This window comes from Vidua macroura, chromosome 2 (genome assembly GCF_024509145.1).
Source record: "Vidua macroura isolate BioBank_ID:100142 chromosome 2, ASM2450914v1, whole genome shotgun sequence".
Lineage (NCBI taxonomy): Eukaryota > Metazoa > Chordata > Aves > Passeriformes > Viduidae > Vidua > Vidua macroura.
In genome coordinates this window covers 42,030,274-42,048,904 of record NC_071572.1, presented here as the reverse complement: position 1 = coordinate 42,048,904, position 18,631 = coordinate 42,030,274, and the positions used below count along the sequence as shown (strand labels likewise).

At 37.7% G+C, this 18,631-nt stretch overlaps 1 protein-coding gene across 1 annotated transcript in view; it reads left to right on the top strand.

Moving 5' to 3' along the window:
• Positions 1-18,631, top strand: part of GPC6 (glypican 6) — a 726,495-nt gene that overhangs the window by 205,387 nt on the left and 502,477 nt on the right. The window contains exon 2 of the mRNA XM_053970101.1: positions 15,450-15,608. Coding sequence (XP_053826076.1) covers positions 15,450-15,608 — 159 coding nt within the window. The remainder of the gene's footprint in view (positions 1-15,449; positions 15,609-18,631) is intronic.

The following is an 18,631-nucleotide window of genomic DNA, read 5'->3' as shown; positions in this document are numbered from 1 at the left end:
TGACAGCAAGGAGTAGCCTAGATAGCTCTTTTGTGACTTGTTTTTAATTAGTTTTTGTGTAGTTTTAGAACTTGGTCTGAGACTATGCATCATTAATTTTGTAGGATAACTCCATTAAGATAGAATTTAACTTTTGTGTTGGGTTTTCATGGCCAGGTTTTGGTAGCAGGGGTGCTCCAGGGGTGGTTTCTGTGAGAAGCTGCCCAAAGTTTCCCCTCCATCCAGCAGAGCCAATACCAGACAGCTCCAGGATAGACATTCTGCTGGCAAAGACTGAATCAATCAGGAATGGTGGTAGCACCTCTGTGATAACATATTAAAGAAGCGGGAAGAAAAGTTGAGCAGTTGTAATGGGTGCCAGAGAACAGAAGAGTGAGAACATGTGCCAGGAAAAACTCCGCAGACACCAAGGTCAGTTCAGAAGGAGGGGCAGGAGGTGCTGCAGGTGCCAGAGTTGAGATTCCCCTACAGCCCGTGGTGCAGCCTATGGTGAAGCAGCTGTGTCCCTGCAGCCCATGGAGGTCCATGGGGATATAGAGATCCACCCTTAGCTCATGGAGGAGACCCACACGGAATGCCCAAAAGATGCCCATGGCTGCGCAAAAGAAAGCTGTGAACCTGTGAGAGGTCAGTGCTGGAGCAGGGTCCTGTCAGAGATCTCTAGACCCATCTCCTTGCACTTCTGGGGGAGGGGGTAGAGCTGGGAAGGAGAGAGAGGTTCGGGGAAGGTGTTTTTAAGATATATTTTACTTCTCATTAACCTGCTCTGATTTTATTAGTGATAAATTCAGTTAATACCCCCAAGCTGAGTCTGTTTTGCCCATACTGACAATCAGTGAGTCCTGTCCTTATCTCAACTCATAAACTCTCCCTTGTCCACTTGTAGAGAGGAGTGATAGAGAAGCTTTGGTGAGTGTCTGGCATCTAGCCAGGGTCAACCCACCACAGCTCTAGATACTTTGCAACCATATTGTGAGGAAGACTAAATCTATATAGATTTAGCTGTATAGATTTTGAAAAGCATACTATTCTGTGGAAGGGAATTTAGAGTGTTCCTAAAGTGATGTTAAAAGAATGCTAGTAGTAATCTGATTCTCCCTTTAGGACATTAATCTTTTAACAGTAGTATCAGCAAGATTGGCAGTGATAATTCAATCACTCAAGTAGTTGGATTTGCATTTGGCAGAAAATGGTTGGCAGCATCTGCAACAAGTGCTCAAAACTACTGTTGCAGTTGAGCAACTGCTGTTGCTGAATGGATGTAGAAAATAGCCATAAACTTTAAAAGAATATTCATTAAACACAGTACTCATTAGGCAATTAGTGAGCTGCACCACATTAATTACACTGCTTAGAAATTGCCTTGAAATAGGGACTTTTTTCCTTAGAAAACAGTAGACAAGAAAAAAATTTTACAAAAGCTTTGGTATTTTCTATTTAATCAAGAATTAAAGGATTTCCTTTTCCTTTTTTGCACATGGCTTTTAGTGAAGTTAATAGCACCTGCATTATATTATTCCTCATTATAAACCTATAAATCTCCTTCAGAAACATAAAATGCTGTGAAACCTGTCAACTGGTAGTATATTGTATTTATTAGGATCATGAATCCCTAATTTGTAATTTAGAAAAGTGCCAGCTCAGTGAAGAGGTTATTTACTGGCAGATGTGTATATTTTGTATATGACTTTTTCATAAAACATTCTGGCTTGTTTGCTGATGACTTCTTTTGCAGAAAGTGATTTGTTGCCTTATCTCATTAGCCCTCTATGAGCAGACTGATCTTGATACACTTTTTGCTACAGAAGCAGCCACGACACTCTGTTTTTTCAGAGAATGGTTTGCAACAGTTTCACAAGAAGAAAAAATCTTTTTGGCACTCCATGCTTTTAATTGCATACTCAGTGTTGTGCAAATGTTCATAACTTGTCCATACTATTTCCAGTTTATGTAAATCACCACTTCAGAGCAAAGTTCCATCTCCTGGGTCTCCTTATTGCCCACAAATCAAAACAGAACAGAGAGACTTTGCAGCTTGATGTTCAAGAATTGTGACAGAGTTATGCAGTAACTTAAAACACATACAGAAATGACAGTGAGTGGAGATCTTCTTTTAGATGCTTTGCACATTTTACCAAATAACTTTTTTTTTTTTTCTCTTTGGTAATTGCAGGCATTACCTTTACTTGTAGACATTTACTCTGCAAAGGCTGGGAAAGACAGTTTGATGGTCTCCCACCTATAGTTTACTGGATGTATTCCTTAACTGTAACTTGTCAGTCATCTTTTATAACTCTATTTGTGCTATACAAGGAAAATACAGTATATATTACTTACTTTTGATAATCAATGCAGACACTGATAAGGAAAAGGATAATGTGAGTTTTATTAGGACATCTATTTTTAAAAATTGTAAGGACAGTAAAAGTCAATACTACTGCTGAAAATGTCAACTTTATAGACTTTAGAAATTACTAGTAACTAATATTTAAAGAATAATATATTGCCTAGAACTATTTTCTTAACAATTTTTTTGCCAAGGTGAAAAAACCCAAAATATTCCAGGCCCAAGATTTTAGGCATATATTAGTCCAACAGAGCACCAAAAAGTCCTGTAATATATTTACTACTGCTGCTGTTGAGCCCAGGGTTGAAATATAGTTCACAGTTTACAAAAAAAAAAAAAAAATCTAAATATTGCTCTTTCCTAAATATACATGATTCATATTGGAATTATGTGCATGTTGACCTAGCTTTTATTTTACAGATTTATTCTTGCTGTTTGCAGGGATTTCTATAGATAATCACAGTCACTCCCTGTTAGGGTTGTAAATGAGCACCACTTTTGCTCAGATGGCACAATCACAGAGCCCCTTGGCATAGCCACAGGGCTCTCTCCAAAGAGGAGGAGAAGGGAGGAAGAGAGTAAAGGAAGGCAAATTCAAACTGTTTAACCAAAGGCACCCCAGGAAGGCAATGGGCCCTCTCACAGAGAATAAGAAGTCCTTACATGTAGAACTTCAGAGATAATAATAAAACCTGGAAACATCATCTCTTCAGCAGCAGCTGTGGTTTCATGGTGGCTTTCATAGGTTTATGAATTTTATAGCTGTTTTTAACAGTTTTTGGGATAAGGTGCGCAGTCATTTGAGGTTCATACAGACATCCTCAGACTTCCTTACATTTTTGCCTGTCATTACTGTTATACCTTAATTTGGCTCCATCCATGCAGCAGAGGCCTGGGAATACTTTATTCTGAGTAGCTTCTGAGAGGAGGAACTAAGACAAGAATGTACTCAAGGTGATCTGAATTTAGACAGATGCCTTAGAGTCTTATTTATACTACAGGCAAAAAGCACAAAGGACTTTGACATAGTGTTTGCCAACTTCCCTTCTGGCTCAATCTGCTATAGATCTGCAAAGAGTTTTCTCCAAGAGACAAGTACTCACTTTGGATAGTATCTGTCCATGTTATGTCAGCCAAAGTACACAGAGTAAATAGTAACAAAGTGTGCCTAGTATTCTTTATAGGAAATAGCCCATTTAATCATAATGAAGAAATATTAAGCTTTATCTAGGAAAATATGATGCCTATTATACCCTGAAGATGATGTTTTTTCAATAATTTTTTTTTTTTAAAGTTTGGTTGTTGTTTCAGGAGTTCTGGGGTTTTTTTAAGTGTGACTTGTAAAATAACCACAAATTAATGGGAGGCTGGTCACTGCTATAAGGTGCCAGTCAAAAGCTGTGATTGTACTGAAGAAATGAACCCCCAAAAAAGATATATGAAGAAGGTAAAAGTAATTCTCTAAACGACTGATAGAAAAGGTATAGCTTATTACTTTATTCTTCTATATTGAAATGCTTTGATTAAATCTATAAAAGTGCACCCAAGCCTTTTAATTTACACAGTTAAAAATGTCCATTCAAAAATGTGATTACATAAGAGAAGACTTCAGACACCTAAAAGGATTTCCTTTCAAGCTGATCCTTAATCATAAAGGTCAAACTTTTAACATTAAAACACTTGAAGAGCAAGAAACATTCAGTTACTGATTTTGAAGACCTTGACCCTTACCAAGTACCACAGTCCATAGAGGGTGTTGATAGAAGTACAATAATAAAATAAGGTAAAAAGAAATTGTTCAGATTCGTTTCATGTCTAAATGCAGGGGGAAAAAACAAAACAAAACCAAAACAAGAAGTTCCACATGAACAAAAGACAAAATGCCCACTCTGTAGGGCTAACAATAGATTAGATCTCAAACACTATTGGGAATAGTGGAAAAGGGAAATTGTTGTGGCTAAGCTGCTATCCTCTAAAAAGCTTTCTTTTTCCTTTTGGCAGTGATTACTGTGGCTGGATGATATTATGGAAGCATAGTTTCTGTTAATTAGAGCGAGCTAAAAGTTTTTTTCAGAGCAAACAGTGTTCTGCTGGAAAATATTGATTGAAAAAACACCATGATGTAGCAAACAGGTTTTTCTATTACCCTGCATCCATTACACTGCCTACATTCTCAAGCTTGCAGCCTCAGCAGTGCAGGACGCACCTGCCCTGTATCCTTCTTCAAGCTGGGAAACCACTTAAAGTCAAGGACGGTGTCATGCTTGCTCTTGCCAGGACCTCTGAAGCACCCTTCTCTAATTCACTGTTAGAATTATAGAATCATTGTGTTGGAAAAGACTATGAAGAGAGACCGACTGAAAACTCAGCACTGCCAAGGCCATCAAAAAGCCATGTCCGTAAGAGCCACATCTGTACATCTTTTAAATATCTCAGGAATGGCAGTTCAAGCATTTCCCAGGGCAGCCTGTTACAGGGCTTGACAACACTTCCCATGAAGAAATTTTCCTAATATCCATCTAAACCTACCCTGACACAACTTAAGGCCATTCCCTCTTTCTTGTCACTTGTTACCTAGGAGAAGACACCTTGTTATACCCTCCTTTCAGGCAGTTGTAGAGACTCTACCCTGAGCCTCCTTTTCTCCAGGCTAAACATCCCCCACTCCCTCAGCCACTCTTAACAGGGCTTGTGCTCTAGAGCTTTCATCAGTTCTGTTGCCATTCTCTGGACATGCTCCAGGATCTCAAAGTCTTTCTTACACTAGGGGCCCAGGACTGGACACAGGACTCAAGGTGTGGCCTCACCAGTGCAGAATACAAGCGAGCAATTAGTGCCCTGGTCCTGCTGGCCACACTATTGCTGATACAGGCCAGGATGCCATTAGCCTTCTTGGCCACCTGGGCACTCACTGGCTCATTTTCATCTGACTGTTGAGCAGCACCCCCAGGTCCTTTTCCAATGGGCAGCTCTTTGGCCACTCTGCCCCCAGTCTGTAGCAGTGAGTGGGGTTGCTGGGACCCAGGTGTAGGAACTTTGCTGTGTTGAACCTCATACCATTGGCCTTTCCCATCGATCCAGCCTGTCCAGATCCCACTCTAGAGCAGAGGGATCCTAAAGTCAAGCAAAGCAACAATCCTTCCTGTCAGGATCTTTGTTTGAAAATGGGCTAAGAAATTAGCTCAAGCCCTCACCCAAAATTTTTAGGTGCATTAAATGGGATTTTCCCTGTGAAGCATGACTGCAAGTTTCTCTAACCATATGAATCAGTGGCTAGGTCCTTTTTGTTGAGCAATATACCTATAGCCCTTGGATACACATGGAAAGGACATAATCTTGAGAACTTGACCTGAACCAGCAACTAAGAGAATTTCTACCTCCTATAATGTGGAAACCTCAGAGATTATGAAAATTGGCAAGCTTTGAGACAGCACTGGGCCTGTAACAGGAAAGAAACCACGTAGTTCATGCTCAGGAATCCTTCAAAACGTTCCAATTTCTGCTGAAGAGTGACAGCACTGTTTTCTGAACCATCTTTAGTCCATACGCCCCCCAGGCAACTTTAGTCACACACATACCAGCTTCCTCCCTTTTCAGAGGATGCCCATAAGTCCAGCTTATCTGAAATATGGGAGGATTTGGACACCCCACCCAAGTTCTACAAGATGTGACAGCTAGTTATTGAAACTGAGAATCTGAAAGCAGCAATGAACAGGATTTCAAGAATGTCAGGCCTCACTGAACCCTGAGATTCCTAAAGAAATATAATTTATTGAAAATGTTTCAGAATTTCTTGCATATTCATAAAAAGTTTGCCCATCCATGGTTTCAATAATACAAAATTTCTATTTGCATTATATCGTTGACAATGTCCAGTGAGAAACCTATGTTTCGTATTGATAATTAGAAGCTTTTTAATTCAGAGTGTTTTTATGCATGCTTTAACACATGGGTATTTTCAGTTCCATGAAGTTATATTTGTCACATAAGTGAATCAAAACAGTCTGAAAGTAGTTAGTCAATAGGCAAAAAAAATCTTTAATGATCTTTAATCCACTGGCACATTCTCAGTGGGTATCTGTACTGTATTTTTTCCTCCTGTTACTGAAGGAGAGTAATTTCAGTACTCATATGAGTTTGAAAAAATGGTCTGAATTCCTTACTTGTGTAAGATTTACTGTGGGAACATAGGACATTCTCTTCTGCACCTTTAGGAAAGACCTAAATACTTATTTATATAGTTCTGAGACCCTTCCACCTTAAAGAGAGGCCACTTGCAGAAAAAGGCATCCACATACTCTGGTATCTTCTTCTACTTGGCCAATCAGGAGGAGCAGCTGGGGTTGTTTTTTCCGTGACCCTTGAGAGTCAAGGCTCCCAGAGTCACCACAGAGTATGTCCAGCTAGGACCAATGAGCTATGAGGCTAAGCAATAGACCAATTACCATAGTGATAAGTCACCTGATAACTCTCAGGTGTTCATGCAGTCATCATTTAGGTCATGAAGTAGCTGATTTTCCTTGTTTCTTCATTGCCACCCTCCAGTTTGCCACGTTTTTCCTGTAGGGTTTTACACCTTCCTATATCAGTAGTTTTTTTCTTGAATCTCCCACAATTCTGTCTGTGCCTTGCTTCCAGTACCTTATTGGGCTTTAGCAGGGACTTTCTCATATTGTAACAGTAATTGGATCTGTAGAACCATGCCAGGGATGAGTAAACTTGCACCAAATTTGGCTCGCCGACCTCAGAACTCCTGCACGGGGATAATAGGACATTATTTTTTTCAGCATTTGGCCTCTCTTGCATTGAGTAATTTTTCTGGCCATTATACTTAGTTGATGTATTCTTAGCATGCTTCTCTTGGGAAAAGAAAAAAGAAAAAAAGTTTTCCCCCCCTCCTTTATAAAGTCAGAGATACACAATCTTGGAGAAAGTGCTTTGCTTCATGCCTTACAGCTTGTGTCACAGTAAGGTTAATACTTAGGAACTGGTAGAGGCATTTTGCTTTTCACAGTGATTGGCTTCAAACAGAAATTAAGGGACAAATGCCAGCATTTCTGGGCCTAAATTTCATGGGTAGACCTTGAGTCAGTATGATAACAGGACTCCTAGATCTTTACAAATTGTAGCCTCCCCTTTTGTACTGTCTTTTTCCTGAAGGAACCAAGAAAGGCTGAAAAATATTTCAATAAAGAATTTATGGCAGAGGCACCAAAGTCTTAACCACTGGTGTACCCATTACAACCTATGACTTATGACCAACTCAACATTATCATGTTTGTCTCCCTGAGCTGTTTCTTTGACTTGCAGGAAAGCGTGTCATTATTAATCAGAAGACAAAAAAGTGGATTAATCTGTTTAATGGTAGCACAAAAAGGTTTCACTGGGCTGATTGAAGGCATCAGTATAAGAGAATAAGAGGAGAGCACTTTGATTAATGACTCTTAAACGGTTTGTTTAGTATTTTAGAAACATGAATTTTATGCATGACAATACAGTGATTAGCAAGGAATCTGCACAACTTTAAAATACACTTGACACTTTAATCAAATGGCATGACTGTATCCATTCAGCTTTAACCTTTGATGTATGTATATTAGTAATGGTATAACTATCTTAAAGACTGGTTTGGGCAGTACAGCATACCCAGTTAATCCCAGGAAGCTAAGTCCAGCACTCTCTCCTACTGCAAGAGTATTTCGATGGGTATATGACCTAAGTGGTGTAAATCTGTTTCTGATACACCATGTGCTACAATCACATCTTTGGATTTCAGTTTTATATGAAGAATGTTGATTAAAATCTTTATAAATACATGAATATGTGCAATCTCATCCTGCTATCTTAGTCATGAAATTGTTCTTAGGGCAGATTAAATTTAAAGCCTGCCTTTCATTGTGTTTTGTGGTCATGGTAAAGAAATGTGCTGCTTGTATTCTACTTCTCACTATAATGCTATATAAGATATTTCTGCTATTATAGTAGGGGACATAATAAACAGCAAAAATCAATTCAGGGGAGGGGGAGTTGGCCGCTGTTCCCAGGTGGGAGCATGCTTTGAAATCAGAAAATTGTAACCATGTGAGATGATGAAACTACTGGTGCTGAATCACAGCCTTGCTGTTTGCTTTCCACAAGGCACTGAGCACAAAGCCAGTAATACACTCTCCAAGAGGTAACTAGAGATTCTTCTCACAAACTGTGTTTTCAAAAAACAATTTGTCTGGCTGTGTATGCTTGGAAAATAAAATGATCCTGAATGTTGGAGTAGTGGTACTGCTTCTAGTAGTTTAGTTGGGAATACTCCAGGGACTTCAGTTCTTTCTTTAGCATCTGTATAGTCTTAGTCTAAACAAGTTTGCCTTGGCCTTGGCTTCGGTAACTTATTACTGAAATCTTCCCAAGGACAGCAGGGTCAGGGCTTCTTGTAAATGAATGTTCCCTGTGGGACCTGTAATGAAGAGGCTGTTAACTAATTATCAGTCCGTTTGGAAGGCATTCATTTTTTAATTGACCTCAAAGAAATCAAGGAACAAAAGGAATCTGAGCAAAGATTATTTGAGTTCTGAGGCAAACAAATGAGTCAGTTTTATTCTTGGGGTAGTTGCACAGGTTTATTGGAGTCCACCAGACATAAAAGGTTTTCAAGTTCAATATTCCTTTGATTAAAATTAGGAGAGCTGTGCCTGATGGCACGATCTGTGTGTTACAGACAGGATTCCCTCCCTTCCTCTAGCTGTCATTTTCTGTGCAAATATTGTTCCTGTCATCACTTGTCAGGCCAATATTGTGATGGAATTAATTTAAAACATAATCTGTTTCCTTTCAGTTTGAGTGGGAAAGTTCAATCTGTGACTTGAATGTCAGGTGCAGTTTTACAGAGGCTGCTTGCAGGGCTGTTATACCCCACAGAGAAGATAATTACAAAGTCAGAAGGAGCCTTAGGACTTTATGGTTAGCGAACAGGGGTTTGTCCAACAAAATGATATTTTAATTTTTGCTGTTTGAATATTGCCTGAAATGCTAAAATTCATGTTTCTAATTTATTTTTAACTGCTAAAAAAGTTAATGCAGAAAACATGATAGTGCTGCTTTTTTTTTTTTTTTCAAATTAAAGATGATTGTCAGTCAAATTCTTTTACAACACTGTTTTCTTTGCAGATATGTGACAGAATGGTGCAAGTGTGTTGGAGAAGTATAGCTTTCTCTAATACAAAATTTCTAATGTGACGATTAAGAGTTTCCTATGCTTCTGATTTCACCAGAGAACTTAAATTGAAAACTTCAAAAAGTAGGTATTCAGAAACATCATCACCCATACTGAAAATGATCCAAATCTCAAAACATTGGGCAGGGGTTAAAGTTGAATGAGGTTTTTCTTTTAACTCTATTCATCATCATTTTTAAATAATTTTTTAAGATAATAAAAAATACAGAAAATTGGGTGGAAAATGTTAACTTAGAAGTAAAGTGGTTCCAGTTGTTTATAATTCTGAGAGGTATGAAGTTCTGAAGTTCCTAATCACAGAACCACAGAAGAGCCCACTTTGAAAGGAATGCTGGCAGATCATCTCGTCTCAGGTTAACACCCTTGTCCAATCAAATCTTGAAAACCTCCAGCAATGAGGCATCCACCATGTCCCTGGGGAGGTTGTCCCAGTGTCTGGCTGTTCTCACTTTCTTTCTTATTTCAAGATGAAACTTCTTCTGGTACGATTTGTATTTTTTGCTGCTTGTCTTCTCCATGTGGGTCCTTGTGAAGAGAGAGGCCCCATATTCTTCGTACCTTCCCTTTAAGTACTGTAATACCTTGGGTCCCACCTGAGCCTTCTCCTTCTCCAGGGGAATGAAAACTTGACTCTTTCAGTCTTTCCTTACACTCCAGTCTTTTGATCATCTTCATGATGTTCCTTTGGATGCTCTCCAGTCTGCATCTTTCTTGTCTTGTGGGGACCAGAATGGGGCAGGGTGCTCCAGGTGCAGCCTAACAAGCACTGAGTATAGAGAGATGATCATGTTTCTACCTCTGCTAGAAATTCCCCTGGGGGTGCAACTCAGTATCAGATTTACATCTGCTGCTGCAGGGTATTGTTGATTCCTGTTGGCTGGGTGTCCACTAGGAGCTCCCATCCTTTTCAGCAAGGCAGCTCCCCAGCCACACGGGTGTCAGCATGTACTGGGCTCTTCGGCTATTCTGTTCCAGGTGCAGGACTAGATACTTGTCTTTGTTAAAGCTCATACTGTTAATAAATTCCACTGCTTTCTCCACAAGTGGCTGAATATGAGCAGGTCTGAAGCAAGTATTTCAAAGAGCACAGCTAATGACAAAGCCAAGTCACATCAATGTAACCTGGAAGATAAAGAATGTAGGGCTACCTTTTCTTCTTTTAGGCTCTGTTGATGCATACAAAGTGAGCAAGTTTGAAAGCACATCTTTAATTTACCTCTTTTATTTAATAATTTTTATTCATTGCTGGATTTATGAAGCAGGGTGGTGACTCTGTTTCTATTCTCCCCAGTCATACAGTTAGCCCTACCATTCTGCGAACAGACCACTATCAGGACTTTAAATTTATGATTAGAATAGGAACTATAAAATTTTGACTGCCTGAAAAAGAATTGCTTCTAAAATTGCTAAACTTGCAACATAACCCATAAAAAAATTCTGCCGGATAATAAATATGTTATGTGATAATACTTCCATTTCTAATAATGTAACCAAGCTGTTCAGGAAATCTGGTGGTTAAATTGTTAAGGGCAGTGTTATATTCCATAGGGTTTAGCGATCCTTCAGACTGTATCTTCTGCAAGCAGTTACCACTCTCAGATCAGTTCTGGCATTTTGATACGCAGTAAAAGCATTTATTCAGCTTGAGAGCTGTAAGATGCGATTTTTTAAAGACTTCTGAGTTTTGTAGCACATTTTAAGGACACCAAACAGTAATACATCTGAATATAAAACAAGTGCTTTATAAATTGCTTTATCACACTTCAAAGCAGCATTGCTAGCAGGATTGCCAAATTCAACTGCAAAACTTGCCAATTTGGATCATGTGAAGGCAGGTGTGAGATTACAGCTGTAATAAAACTGAAATTGAATACTGGTAGCTGAATTTGTAGTAGGCAATTGATTTGATTTATATAACATAAGCCACATGAGGAGAGATATGTAGGTCAGCATCTTCAGCTGGAAGCAGTGGTTAGAAGAGTTGTGGTAGGTTGCTGGGAATATTGAGTTAGTAGCTGTTCAGCCTGGTAGAATGCTGGTGCAGTGTAACTACACTCGTGTCAAACTTGTTTGGGGAGACACCATTTGCAGCAAGGAAAAACTAGTCAGTTATAACCAATGCCACTTATGCCACAAAAATCATTGCTAAAATTAGCATAAGAACCGAGACCATATGGAGTTTCTGAGGGCAAGAACTGGTACATTAGTTATGAGCACATTTTCAGCCTGCAAAATACTTGAGGTGTGTAAATACACAAATGAGTGATTAAACACTTTCTATGGTAATAGAACAATGTTCTACAAAATGCAAATGGCAAATGATCCTATTCAAAAAATCAGAGGAAGTACAATCAAATTAGCCTGCAGAGTTATTTCCAATCCAAACAGCCTCTTAGGTCACAGATTTGCACAAAAGAAGAAAAAAAATCCAAAATAAAGCACACACCCCTTAATTAAACATACCCAAACTAACAACAACAAACAAAAAAAAAAAAAAATAAAAACAACAACAACAAAAAAAAACAACCAAACAGAAAAAAAAACAAAACCACAACAAAAAAAAAAAAAAAGCAGCAAAATACTACCAAAAAAACTCCAACAAACCCCCTATTTTTATGCTAAGAAAAGTGTGTCCATTTTTTTTTTAACAAGGAGTGAACTAATGACCTGGTAATTCTAACATTAGTTGGAGGTTTGATAAGAACAAGCACAAAATGAGAATCATGCTCTTAAAAAAGAAAACCAAAGATTAAGCATACAGAAATTACTTTGTCACAGAGTTTCCCTTTGCCATTCCCAGGAAAGCACATGAGCTTTTGTCCAAGTTACGGACTTCTGGAAACTGCAGCCAGTCGTGGCCAGTATAAACACTGCAGAGCTTATGAGCAAAAATTTCTAAAAGCTTTATTTTTACAAAATTAGCTTGAACATCTTAGGCATACAAAGACTCCATTGGTGTGAACCAATGGAAAATGCTTTTTCTTTTACTTTATCTGTAGGCTGACCTGATCTTCCAGTGCAGGAAAGAGAAGAAAGCAAAAATCTAGAAATAGAATATGAAAAGTAGCACAATATTTCCATTATTATTTCTTTCTACAGAAATGCAGAGAATATATCAACAGGGAGGAGAGAAGAACTAGAAATTCGTTTTGAAAAAACTTCATTATTGTACAGCAAAATTTTTGTGATGAGAATGGGTGGCTAGTATAGATGATTTAGGAAGACATATTTTTGGAGAAAAAGTCAATGAGGTGTAATGTAGGCGTTTTGAATGTTTCTGATAAATGTGAGTTTCTTCAGTCAAGAGCCTCATGAATGAAGGAATAACCAGTGAATTAAAAGGAAGAAACTTAATGAAAATACATGTAAAAGAAAACAATTAGTAGGAATCTGAATGAATTTGTAGCAGGTAAAGTGAGAAAAAATTTTTGTAGCAAAGCAAATCTAAGACTCTAAATAAATCAGAAAAAGAAAAAAAAAAAAAACTATTCCTCCAAAAATGTCTGTTCAATAGTATTTAATTTGTCATAATACTCAACATAGTATAGTGTCTTAAAAAATTTAGACTCATGGCTGTTACTTACTAAGCACAGTGCCATCATGATTACCATTAGGCCAGCTTATAGCCTGACAATTCTCAATTCTGAGAAACAAACAGAGCCAGACAGAAAAAAAAGAATAAGAACTTCAGATGATGAGAGGAAAGAAAAGTGAATTCTATAAAAATTCTGGGTTGCAATGGCACCAGAGGATATTACCATAATAAAAAGCATAAACTGCCACTCTGACTGGAACTGGGAAAGTAGGTATTTTCAATGAGGAAAAAAACCCCTGGATTTATTGAGGAAAGGGGGTTGCAGACATTATGGATGGGGTATTTTTTTTTTATTTAATCAAGCACACAGCACTGTTTCTAATGATACAATATTTCAAGTTTACTTGTCTTTCTGACATCTAATAAAAACTTACATTACTGTTACTGAAATAACTTTTATTGTTTCTTATTATGGCACCTCCCTTACCTGTTGAATAGTTGCAGTTTAATGTGACAGAAATGTAGAGGGTAAGGCAAACATTAGTCTGCCACTATCTTTTATGTTTGACAGCAGCTGGCTCACCAGTCCCTGTATGTGTTGTTTATGGCTTAGATGTGTGACTTTGAGGATGAAGAGGAATTCATTTCTTGTGGTGGGAGGGTGTAGCAGATATGGGAAGCAATCCTTACAATATTTTGGTGGTTGTGGGATATAATTTTTTCCCAGTTTTATACAAAGTTTTATATCATGGTTCATTTGGACATGACTGGGACTTGTAGGTGGTGGTACTGCCAAACAGTAACTGATAATAATAAAATTATCCTTTCTGAAGATGTATAGATGTGAGCTTTTAAAAAGTCTTGAGACTGCTAAAAGAAACCACATGGCTTTATAATTCATATATTACAAACTCTTGCAGAAAAAACAAATTAAGATGGGGTGAGGAGTCAGGGTTGAGGAATGACTAAACTTCAAGTTAAAACTTCATTTGAGAACTGAAACATAAATTCGAATAAGGTGAGGGCAAACTCAAGACAGTGTTTATTCTAAGCATGTGCAAACCTCTTTTTGATGCTGTCTTCAAAATGATGCAGCAGCTAAATGTATTATACCCCTGGGAAGCATAAAACTTAGGGCCTGGTTCTCCTCACTATATAATAAGAATGGTGAAAGGCAGCCTTAAAGTAGGTATAAATTCCATTTAAGTCTTCTTTATGGCTCAGCAGTGGTAGAAAGGAGCCTCAATATAAATAAGAATCAGGTCCCCAGTATTTATTTAACCCTTGGGCTTTGTATATCATTTTATTTGCACCTTTAAGAGATTTGCAGAGGGATTTTAAATCAGGATTCGGTGTACAGAAAGCTAAATGTTTTCATTGCCTTACAAGTAACTTTAATCATACAGGCAGATCATTCTCTTTATTTCTCAAGAGGAAATGGTAGAATTTTCTGCCTTTGTACAAACCAAGCTAAATGTTTCTGACACCCTTAGTACAGTGTCAATTGGAAATTCACATTTCATGCAATAACAGACCATTTTAATTTCATGAGCTAAAGAATTGGTTTCCACGTGCAAATTTTACTGAAGAAAGCAATATTGTTAGAAGAACTGGCAGAGTGCTTCAAGAGATAAATCTATTGAATTAAATAAGAGGATTTCATTACCTTTAACATTGCATTTCCATATAATATAAGCATTAATTAAACTCTTCACTGTTTTTTCCTATTGAGCAGAGCACTTGCTCAGTCTGACAAGAAATACTGCCCAAGAAAACCCAAACACAATCATTAAAATACACTTAAGGAGAGGGGAAGGAAGGGGAGAAGGGAACAATGTTTTGGTGCACTTGGGCAAGTGGGACCTGTCTACAAAAATGCATAATTTCTGTTCTTCAGGTTTTGACAACAAATGCAAAATTGTTGTTTTGCAATTTTTGAGCGATCCAGTGGCTTGTAATAGGTCATCTCACTAGATATTTCTCCAGGCAATTTGAATACAAACAAAAAGCAAGCAATTGTTTTTCAAATTTTAAGTATGCTTCAGTAAATGTGGAAGGCTTCTTCAGCATGGCTGAACAATTGGTGTGAGGCAGTTTTACTTTTTGAAGTATCAAAACAACTCTCAAAGTGTGTCTCCTCTCACCTGTGAGGACTACCCAGCTATAGCAAAGTTGTTGATACAAATTCAAGATGTTTCCTGTCAATCTCTTTAAGGCTTGACTTAAAGAGTTCCCTGGATAGCCCACCAAAACTGAAGACCCATCATGTGTGTTTTGTTTCTGGCACATTTCTATCTGTATTCAAATATTTCTAATTTCTCATTTTCTTGTGATTCCAGGGGAACATTTGAGAATCTGCCCTCAGGAATACACATGCTGCACCTCAGAAATGGAGGACAAATTAAGCCAACAGAGCAAACTGGAGTTTGAAAACTTAGTGGAGGAGACAAGTCACTTTGTACGCACGACTTTCGTATCCCGGCACAAGAAGTTTGATGGTAGGGTGGATATAATTTACTTATTTTCAAGGTTATGGGATTTAAAAGCCATAGTATCCATAATAAATTCCAATGCTCTTTTCTTTACAATTAGATATCACATTTGCAGTTGTCAGTTTGGCTGAGATAAGGGTTAAGCTTACAGCTGGTATGGTTATCAGCCTTGTGAGTATTGCCTTTAATTACAATGACATCAAGAATCAGACTGTTAAGTGCCTGCAGGCTTGGCTAATGTTGAAAAAAGAGATTAGATATGCATAGAGAGGTTCATAATTTTTGTCTCCTAGTTTCAAATGCAAAATTTAGGTTTGTAATTATGTTCACTGTTGCAAGATGAACGGTGCTCTCTGATGATTTTTCTTATTGCAGAGCAGTATTTGTGTAGTCTGCCTTTTTATAGCCTTAAGGCTATTGTTTTTTTTCCTGCATGATTTTCTTGTGATGTACAGAGGCTTTAAGAGGGCTACTGGCTTCCAAACACTAAGCCCTCAAGTTGTGTTTGAGAGAGATTATCATACAAACAACTTAAGCAGTACTGAACACATCTTTTCTACCTAGAAAGAACAGAAAAGAACAGTTTGAGGGTTTTATTTCCTTGTGATCAGCTTTTATAAGATCTTTTCAAGATCAAGGTTATGGTGTGGCAATTTGCTAAGTGTTTGTCTTTGATACTGAACATTAAGCTGTTTTTATGGTTATGTTCCATGTTTTCAAATCATGGTTTTATCTAAATATGAAATCTGTATTTGTGTTGAAAGTGTCACCCTGAGCATTTCTGCATATGTGTAAGTTGAAAAGAGCCTGGCATTAAGAGGTCTAAATCAGCACTGCAAAGAGAACTGCAGAGCTGCATGTAGGTGGAAAGCCTGCAAATAGGTTGGTAAAGCTGGCTAACCCCAGGTAATGGATCATAAGCACACATTTTGGAGAATGGTGGAAGTGTTATCTCTGAACTTGGAAGCTTGCTTCAAAACTCTTCCATCCCATTCAGAAAGAAGTGAAGGCATCTCTAACTACTTAGGGTAATTCTGTATTATTATCCAAGTAAAGATTTTTTTTTTTCTAATATTGATTCTCTCAATGTAACACAGAAGAAAAAATGAATTCTAAAAAAAGGGAATTGAAAATGTATAATATGAAGATGAGCTGGAGGAAAGTCTCTAGCAGATCAGATGCTAATGTAATTTAGAAACTGTCCTTGGAAGGTGGGGATGACTGTGCACTGCTGTGAATTGTGATGATTTCCCTTGATAATGTAAAAGTGTAATTTTTTTAAGTAGTGGATTTAAAAAAAATTAGTTGTCTTCAAAGGATCTAAAAAAATGTCTAGAATTTGTGTGTAGTATTACAAGATAAGTATGCAAACAGAATAGACATTTCAAACCATCTACAGCATGCACAGGGCTTTTTTTTTTTTCCTAGAAGGAAACTGGGGTGATCGCTGTTCAGTGACCATGTAGCACGCTGAAAATGCTGGGCTAATTGACCACAGAGCTCAGACAGCACTTTGCTAATTCTTTGTCAACTTCAGGCCTTTCTGTATTGCATTGAGTTTAAAGACATTACGGCTTTTTCAGTAATCTGAAGATCTGTGTCTTAATACTGATGGTAAGGTATGGCTTAAAGTTCCTGATTGGGTGTAAATACTCCCCTCTGGGATCTGCTCCACAGAAGATTGGAATAAAAGACCAAGTTGTTTCTTCTATCTTATTATTGATGTTTTAAAGGGAATTTGCAATGTGATGTCTTATCAGAGAGCATTTGAACTTTGTGTATGCTTTCAGAATTTCAATGCTATTTGAATGCTATTCAAAATTTGTTCACTTGTGTGGAAAAACTGCTTCTTTCCAGAAGGGCAAAGACATTAATGGAAAAATACATTCACCCAATAGACTTTCAGTGTTAAATCAGCTAGATTTCTTGCAGTTTAAAATGCGATGATACTTATATTAAGATAGATAGGTAAGGTCCATGTTTTAACTGTTCAAGCATAATCCATTTTTGTTGTTGTTTCTTAATTTGGTGCAATCACGTAATTTCTGATTGTACAAAGGAATTCTGATACATAATTCTGCTATTTAATGCTAGTACCACAAATAGCAAAACAGATACACCCAATTGTGATGATTTTATGTAAGTTTTGCACAGTACCTGTGTTTGTCAAGAGCAGCATATGTAAGCAATAAAAGAATTTATGAATATCTAAGTTGTGCTGAGATAGATATCAGTGTTGCTCCCTTGAGGAGTTAATTTCAGCTATAGTTGCTGCCAAGCTCTTTTTTTGTTCAGACATTCATATAATTTTGAGAACTCTTGAAAGGACATCAAAGGGATATCTTGTAGATTTTTTTAATGCTGCACTAGACATCTTAGGGTAATATTAAGTTTTGCAACATAAGACTTTTTAGAGGTATGCGAGCTCTTTAGAATTTTGATCTGACTTTCATAAGCCTTATCTTTCTTAATTTGTTTTCTGCCCCACAACCATAGAGCTTAGATATGATAACTTAAGCATAGATATGATGTTATGATTACCATTTTGAGAGGCAATTTGAGATCTGTTTTCCTTCTCATTATTTTTTCCCAGATTCCTATTAATGATCTAATCTAAAAGGAAACTCAATCTATTGTAACTTGAACATTCTCTTTAGCCTCTGATGAGACAAACATTTTTACACAGAATCCAAGCATGGCCAAGATGTGATGGGGGTGGCTTTGTCAACCCTTCTACTCCAAGAAGGCTCAGCTATCACAGGTCACCCAGAATCATGTGCAGCCGTATTTTTAATATCTCCACGGATAGAGACTGCACAGCACCTTCGAACAACTTGTGCCAGTGTTTGACCATCCTCACAATAAAATGTTTTCTCGTGTTTACATGGAATTTCCTGATTTGTTTTGGTTTTCTTACTTTGTACCCATTGCTATCACTGGGCTATATAACCCCCCACTAGATATTTATGCAAGTTGATGGGATCCCCTGTGCCTTCTCTTCTCTGGGCTGAACAATCCCAACTCTCTCT